Raw genomic sequence first — 8248 nt, 5'->3', positions numbered from 1 at the left:
GGGGTGTCCTAAGATCCTTTTGGGGTTCCCTGAGAGCCCTTTGGGTTCCCTGAGATCCTTTTGGGATCCCCTGAAATCCTTTTAGGGTTCCTGGGAGCCTTTTGGGGTGTCCTGAGATCCTTTTGGGGTGTCCTTTGATCCTTTTGGGATCCCCTGAGATCCTTTTGGGGTTTCCTGAGAGCCCTTTGGGTTCCCTGAGATCCTTTTGGGGTTCCTGGGGGCCGTTTGGGGTGTCCTAAGATCCTTTTGGGGTTCTCTGAGAGCCTTTAGGGGATCCCTGGGACCCTTTAGGGGTTCCCTGAGATCCTTTAGGGGTTCCCTGAGATCCTTTTGGGGTTCCTGAGATCCTTTTGGGGTTCCCTGAGATCCTTTTGAGTTCCTGAGATCCTTTTGGGGTTCCCTGAGATCCTTTTGAGTTCCTGAGATCCTTTTGGGGTTCCCTGAGATCCTTTTGGTTTCCTGGGACCCTTTTGGGGTTTCCTGAGATCCTTTTGGGGTTCTGGGACCCTTTTGGGGTTCTGGGCTGCCTGGGGCCAGGCTGGGGCCGGGCTGGGGCCGAGGGGGGGATCCCAGGACTGCACCCCCAAATTCAGCCCCTCATTTCCCACTCCAGGGATTTGGGGTTGATCCCCCCTGCCCCAGAATTCCCGGGAATTTCCCCCAAACTGGAGGAACTGGTGGCCCCAGTGGCTTTGGGGTGGCCCTGGTGACCCCCCCGTGGGGACCCCTGGAAAATTCCCCTTTTGGAGCAGTTTTGGGGTGGGGAGGGGTGGGAGCCGCCCCCTTGCTCACCCCCCTGCGGGGTTTGGGGAATTTCAGATCCCCCCCCCCGAGAAATTCACTTTTCAGCCACAATAAACATCGAATTTTAACTTTTTTTGGTTGTTTTTCCACTTAAATTCTGCATTTTTGGGAATTTCAGAGCCCCACCTTGAGAAATTCACCCCATTTCAGCCACAATTCTGATTTAAATCTAATTTAACTTTTTTTTTTCCTTTTTCCACCTAAATATTGCCCTTAAATTCTGCTTTTTTGTGAATTTCAGATCCCCACCCTTGAGAAATTCACTTTTCAGCCACAATTCACATCTAATTTAACTAATTTTTTTGTTTTTCCGCTTAAATATTCCCCTTAAATTCTTCATTTTTGTGTATTTCAGATCCCTACCTTGAGAAATTCACCCCATTTCAGCCACAAATCACATCTAATTTAACCAATTTTTTTCTCTTTCCACTTAAATATTCCCCTTAAATTCTGCATTTCTGTGAATTTCAGAGCCCCCCCTCGAGAAATTCACTTTTCAGCCACAATTCACATCTAATTTTACCTTTTTTTTCGTTTTTTCCACTTAAATATTGCCCTTAAATTCCGCTTTTTTGTGAATTTCAGGGCCCCCCCCTTGAGAAATTCACGCCATTGCAGCCACAATTCTGATTTAAATCTAATTAAACAATTTTTTTTTTCCTTTTTCCACTTAAATATTCCCCTTAAATGCAGCATTTTTGGGAATTTCAGATCCCCACCTTGAGAAATTCACTTTTCAGCCACAATTCACATCAAATTTTACCTTTTTCTTTGTTTTTCCACTTAAATATTCCCCTTAAATTTCTCATTTTTGTGAATTTCAGAGCCTCCCCCTTGAATTCACCCCATTTCAGCCACAAATCACATCTAATTTAACCAATTTTTTTTGTTTTTCCACTTAAATATTCCCCTTAAATTCTTCATTTTTGTGAATTTCAGAGCCCCACCCTTGAGAAATTCACTTTTCAGCCACAATTCGCATTGAATTTTACCTTTTTTTTTCTTTTTCCACTCAAATATTCTCCTTAAATTCTTCATTTTTGTGAATTTCAGATCCCTACCTTGAGAAATTCACTTTTCAGCCAAAATTCACATCTAATTTAACCAATTTTTTTGTTTTTCCACTTAAATATTCCCCTTAAATTTCTCATTTTTGGGAATTTCAGATGCCTAGCTTGAGAAATTCACCCCATTTCAGCCACAATTCTGATTTAAATCTAATTTAACCAATTTTTTCCTTTTTCCACCTAAATATTCCCCTTAAATTCTGCATTTTTGTGAATTTCAGAGCCTCCCCTTGAATTCACCTCTTTTCAGCCACAAATCACATTTAATTTAACCAATTTTTTTGCTTTTCCACTTAAATATTGCCCTTAAATTCTGCATTTTGGGGAATTTCAGAGCCCCCCCTTAAGAAATTCACTTTTCAGCCACAATAAACATCGAATTTTACCTTTTTTTTTGTTTTTCCACTTAAATATTCCCCTTAAATTTCTCATTTTTGGGAATTTCAGAGCCCCCCTTGAGAAATTCACTCCTTTTCAGCCACAATTCTGATTTAAATCTAATTAAACAATTTTTTCCCCTTTTTGCACTTAAATATTGCCCTTAAATTCTGCATTTCTGTGAATTTCAGAGCCCCACCTTGAGAAATTCACCTCTTTTCAGCTACAAATCACATCTAATTTAACCAATTTTTTTGGTTTTCCACTTAAATATTGTCCTTAAATTTCTCATTTTTGGGAATTTCAGATGCCTAGCTTGAGAAATTCACCCCATTTCAGCCACAATTCTGATTTAAATCTAATTTAACCATTTTTTTCCTTTTTCCACTTAAATATTCCCCTTAAATTCTGCTTTTTTGTGAATTTCAGAGCCCCACCTTGAGAAATTCACCCCATTTCAGCCACAATAAACATCTAATTTAACCATTTTTTTTGTTTTTCCACTTAAATATTGCCCTTAAATTCCGCTTTTTTGTGAATTTCAGAGCCCCACCTTGAGAAATTCACTTTTCAGCCACAATTCACATCAAATTTTACCTTTTTTTTTGTTTTTCCACCTAAATATTCCCCTTAAATTCCTCATTTTTGTGAATTTCAGATTCCCACCTTGAGAAATTCACCCCATTTCAGCCACAAATCACATCTAATTTAGCCAATTTTTTTGTTTTTCCACTTAAATATTCCCCTTAAATTCTGCATTTTTGTGAATTTCAGAGCCCCACCCTTGAGAAATTCACCCCTTTTCAGCCACAATTCTGATTTAAATCTAATTAAACAATTTTTCCCCCTTTTTGCACTTAAATATTCCCCTTAAATTCCTCATTTTTGTGAATTTCAGAGCCTCCCCCTTGGGAAATTCACTTTTCAGCCACAATTCACATCAAATTTTACCTTTTTTTTTGTTTTTCCACTTAAATATTCCCCTTAAATTCTGCTTTTTTGTGAATTTCAGATCCCTATCTTGAGAAATTCACCCCATTTCAGCCACAATTCTAATTTAAATCTAATTTAACCATTTTTTCCTTTTTCCAATTAAATATTGCCCTTAAATTTCTCATTTTTGTGAATTTCAGAGACCCCCCTTGAATTCACCTCTTTTCAGCCACAATTCACATCAAATTTCACCTTTATTTTTTGTTTTTCCACTTAAATATTGCCCTTAAATTCTACTTTTTTGTGAATTTCAGAGCCCCCTCTTGCGAAATTCACTTTTCAGCCACAATTCACATCAAATTTTACCTTTTTTTCTGTTTTTCCACTTAAATATTTCCCTTAAATTTCTCATTTTTGTGAATTTCAGAGCCCCCTCTTGCGAAATTCACTTTTCAGCCACAATTCACATCAAATTTTACCATTTTTTTCCTTTTTCCACTCAAATATTTCCCTTAAATATTGCATTTTTCAGGGAAAAGGAGCCCATTGTTAAATTGCCCATTATTTGTGAGAATGGCTGGGGAAAAAAAAAATAATTGTAATATTGAAGAGAAGCTTTGGATTCACAAAATTTGGGAAAATGAAAATGAAAAAATGAAAAGTTGGTGGGAGCCCCAAGGGATTTAAGGGAACATCTGGATTTTGGGGGGCAGGGGGGCTGGTGGATTAAGCAGGGTCTGGTGGATTAAATCGAATAAAAATGATAAAAAATGCGAAAATGGCCCCGAAACCGCTGAGATCTGGGCAGGTGAATAAATCCGGGGAGTTCTGGACCCTGGGGCAGCTCCAGAACGGGGGGATCCGGGTGGGGACACGGCTGGGACACATCTGGGGTCACAGCTGGGGACACATCTGGGGGGTCACAGCTGGGGTCACAGCTGGGGACACATCTGGGTCACATCTGGGTCACATCTGGGGACACAGCTGGGGGGGATCCGGGTGGGGACACAGCTGGGGACACATCTGGGGGTCAGATCTGGGGTCACAGCTGGGTCACAGCTGGGGTCACAGCTGGGGTCACAGCTGGGGACACATCTGGGGGGGTCAGAGCTGGGGGAGGTCAGAGCTGGGGTCACATCTGGGGTCACAGCTGGGGGACACATCTGGAGATACATCTGGGTCAGAGCTGGGGTCACATCTGGGGGGGTCACAGCTGGGTCAGAGCAGGGGTCACAGCTGGGGTCACAGCTGGGGACACATCTGGGGGTCACATCTGGGGGTCACATCGGGGGTCACAGCTGGGTCAGAGCTGGGGACACATCTGGGGGTCACATCTGGGGTCACATCTGGGGTCACATCTGGGTCACATCTGGGGTCACAGCCCAGGGAAGGGTCACAGGGACAGTACCAGCCCTGGGGAGGGGCACAGGGACAGGGACAGGGACAGTGCCAGCCCTGGGGGTGGCACAGGGACAGGGACAGTGCCAGCCCTGGGGGTGGCACAGGGACAGGGACAGGGACAGGGCCAGCCCTGGGGGTGGCACAGGGACAGGGACAGGGACAGGGACAGGGACAGGGACAGGGACAGGGACAGGGACAGGGCCAGCCCTGGGGGGGGCACAGGGACAGGGACAGTGCCAGCCCTGTGGGTGACACAGGGACAGGGACAGGGACAGGGACAGGGACAGGGACAGGGACAGGGACAGGGACAGTGCCAGCCCTGGGGGTGACACAGGGACAGGGACAGGGCCAGCCCTGGGGGTGGCACAGGGACAGGGCCAGCCCTGGGGGTGACACAGGGACAGGGACAGGGACAGGGACAGGGACAGTGCCAGCCCTGGGGGTGACACAGGGACAGGGCCAGCCCTGGGGGTGGCACAGGGACAGGGACAGGGACATTGCCAGCCATGGGGGTGGCACAGGGACAGGGACAGGGACAGGGACAGGGACAGGGACAGGGACAGTACCAGCCCCGGGGGTGGCACAGGGACAGCCTCCAGCCTCCAGGGCAGAGCCAAAGGTGCTGGAGGGAAAGCAGAAGGTAACACAGGAATTCTTCTCTGCTTTGCTTTCTTTATTCTATCTCTTAAAAAGTGCCAAGAAAATGTAAATAAAGCGCCCAAGCACCTCCAGCATCGCTCCCCAAGCAAAAAACAGAACAGAAAGCAGCAAAAAGAAACCTCGTCCATAAAACCAGCTAAAGCCAGCCCCAAAACCCCTCCTAAATCCATTGGATTGGACTGGATTGGATTGGACTGGATTGGATTGGATTGGACTGGATTGGACTGGATTGGATTGGATTGGATTGGATTGGATTGGACTGGATTGGATTGGATTGGATTGGATTGGATTGGATTGGATTGGATTGGATTGGATTGGACTGGATTGGATTGGATTGGATTGGATTGGATTGGATTGGATTGGATTGGACTGGATTGGATTGGACTGGATTGGGTTGGATTGGACTGGATTGGATTGGATTGGATTGGATTGGATTGGATTGGACTGGATTGGATTGGATTGGATTGGATTGGATTGGATTGGACTGGATTGGACTGGATTGGATTGGACTGGATTGGGTTGGATTGGACTGGATTGGATTGGATTGGATTGGGTTGGATTGGACTGGATTGGATTGGATTGGATTGGATTGGATTGGATTGGATTGGATTGGATTGGATTGGATTGGGTTGGATTGGATTGGATTGGATTGGATTGGATTGGATTGGACTGGATTGGATTGGATTGGATTGGATTGGATTGGACTGGATTGGATTGGATTGGATTGGATTGGACTGGACTGGACTGGATTGGATTGGATTGGACTGGATTGGATTGGACTGGATTGGATTGGATTGGATTGGATTGGATTGGATTGGACTGGATTGGACTGGATTGGATTGGGTTGGACTGGATTGGATTGGATTGGATTGGATTGGATTGGATTGGATTGGATTGGATTGGATTGGATTGGACTGGATTGGACTGGATTGGATTGGACTGGATTGGGTTGGATTGGACTGGATTGGATTGGATTGGATTGGGTTGGATTGGACTGGATTGGATTGGATTGGATTGGATTGGATTGGATTGGATTGGATTGGATTGGGTTGGATTGGATTGGATTGGATTGGATTGGATTGGACTGGATTGGATTGGATTGGATTGGATTGGATTGGATTGGACTGGATTGGATTGGATTGGATTGGATTGGACTGGACTGGACTGGATTGGATTGGATTGGATTGGATTGCATTGGATTGGATTGGGTTGGATTGGATTGGATTGGACTGGATTGGATTGGACTGGATTGGATTGCATTGGATTGGATTGGGTTGGATTGGATTGGATTGGATTGGACTGGATTGGATTGGATTGGATTGGACTGGATTGGACTGGATTGGATTGGATTGGATTGGACTGGATTGGATTGGATTGGATTAACTAAATTGAATTGAATTGAACTGAATGGAATCTAGTCTAATCTAATCTAATCTAATCTAGTCTAGTCTAATCTAAAATCTAATCTAATCTAGTCTAGTCTAATTTAAAATCGAATATAATCTAATCTAGTCTAGTCTAGTGTAATCTAAAATCGAATATAATCTAATCTAGTCTAATTTAGTCGAATCTAAAATCTAATCTAATCTAGTCTAATCTAAAATCTAGTCTAGTCAAGTCTAATCTCATCTCCCATCTCTAATAGAGCCTTAAATGGGCCAGAGAGTCCCAATCCACGGCCTCCCTGTGGGCCTGGAAGTTTCCAGCGCCCTGCTCCCCGGGGATGCAGCCGGGGATGCTCCCCCTCATCTCCTCGTGCCACGCCGCCTCCAGGAACGCCGTGGCCATCACGGTCTCATCCAAGCCCGGCTTAGCAGGGCCGGGCTCAGCGAGGACCTGGGGCCAGCCCCGCGCCCTGCCGGGGTGCAGGGGGAAGGCTCCGGGCTGGCCGGGGGGCGGCAGCGGCCCCAGGGCAGAGAAATCCCCCTGCTCCGGGGGCTCCAGCAGCGCTTCCCACTCGGTGCTGCCCTTCAGCTCCGCCAGCTCGCCCGGCCCCTCCCGGCTCCCCGGGGCGCAGCCGGGAGCCCAGGACGCCTCGGACACCTCGGACACCTGGGACACCTCGGGCCAGGGCTGCTGGCTCTGCTGGCCGCCCCGGTTCTCCGCGGGGCTCCACCTGTGGCTGCTCTCGAACTCCTCGAACTCGCGCAGCAGCCGCTGCAGCTCCGCGCCCACCTGGAGGCCGCGGCGGGCGCCGGTGGCGGCGGGGCTGGGGGCGCGCCGGGGGCCCGGCGGGGCTCTCCGGGAGGCTGGGGCAGGCTCGGGAAGGGCCCTGTGGAACAGAGCAGCGTCACCATCGCCGTCTCTGGAAAATCCTCTCTGCCCAGGAGTCTGCCCCCGGGGAGTGGGAGGCTCAGAGGAAAAGGGAAACAATAACGATCTCATTTGCTTCTCCTGGGTTTTGCTGCTGGAGATTGTTCACCCACAGGAGATTGTTTCATCGCTTTCTGCTGTGAATTTTGGACAATTTGGACTCTTTGGCCAGTTGGGGCCAAGCTGTGTCAGGACTCTGGAGGGAGAGTCACGAAATTCATTATTATCTTGTTAAACCTTCTGTCTGTGTCCTCTCTCTGTTCTTTAGGATAGTTTAGTACAGCATTCTTTAATAGAATACATCATTAAATTATAAATTAACCTTCTGAGAACATGGAGCCAGATTCGTCATGAGGGGACCCCAGAAAATACCACACCTAATAATGACTTTCCTAATAATGACTTTCTTTCCTAATAACAACTTTCTTTACTAATAATGACTTTTTTTCCTAATAACAACTTTCTTTACTAATAATGACTTTTTTTCCTAATAATAACTTTCTTTCCTAATAATGACCTTTTTTCCTAATAATGACTTTCTTTCCTAATAACGACTTTCTTTACTAATAATGACTTTATTTCCTAATAATGACTTTTTTTCTAATAACGACTTTCTTTACTAATAATGACTTTATTCCTAATAATGACTTTATTTCCTAATAGTGACTTTTTTCCCTAATAATGACTTTTTT

General features: G+C 45.8%; 1 protein-coding gene across 1 annotated transcript in view; it reads right to left on the bottom strand.

The window, feature by feature from the left end:
* Nucleotides 1-6881: 6881 nt before the first annotated feature.
* Nucleotides 6882-8248, bottom strand: part of LOC311164148 (forkhead box protein J1-like) — a gene marked incomplete at both ends in the record, with an annotated part of 7444 nt that continues 6077 nt past the window's right edge. Inside the window, one exon of the mRNA XM_084223482.1 lies at nucleotides 6882-7515. Coding sequence (XP_084079608.1) covers nucleotides 6882-7515 — 634 coding nt within the window. The remainder of the gene's footprint in view (nucleotides 7516-8248) is intronic.

Source organism: Fringilla coelebs, assembly GCF_963513975.1.
Source record: "Fringilla coelebs genome assembly, chromosome: 30".
NCBI classification, from domain to species: Eukaryota; Metazoa; Chordata; class Aves; order Passeriformes; family Fringillidae; genus Fringilla; species Fringilla coelebs.
This window is presented reverse-complemented; position numbering and strand designations above follow the sequence as displayed.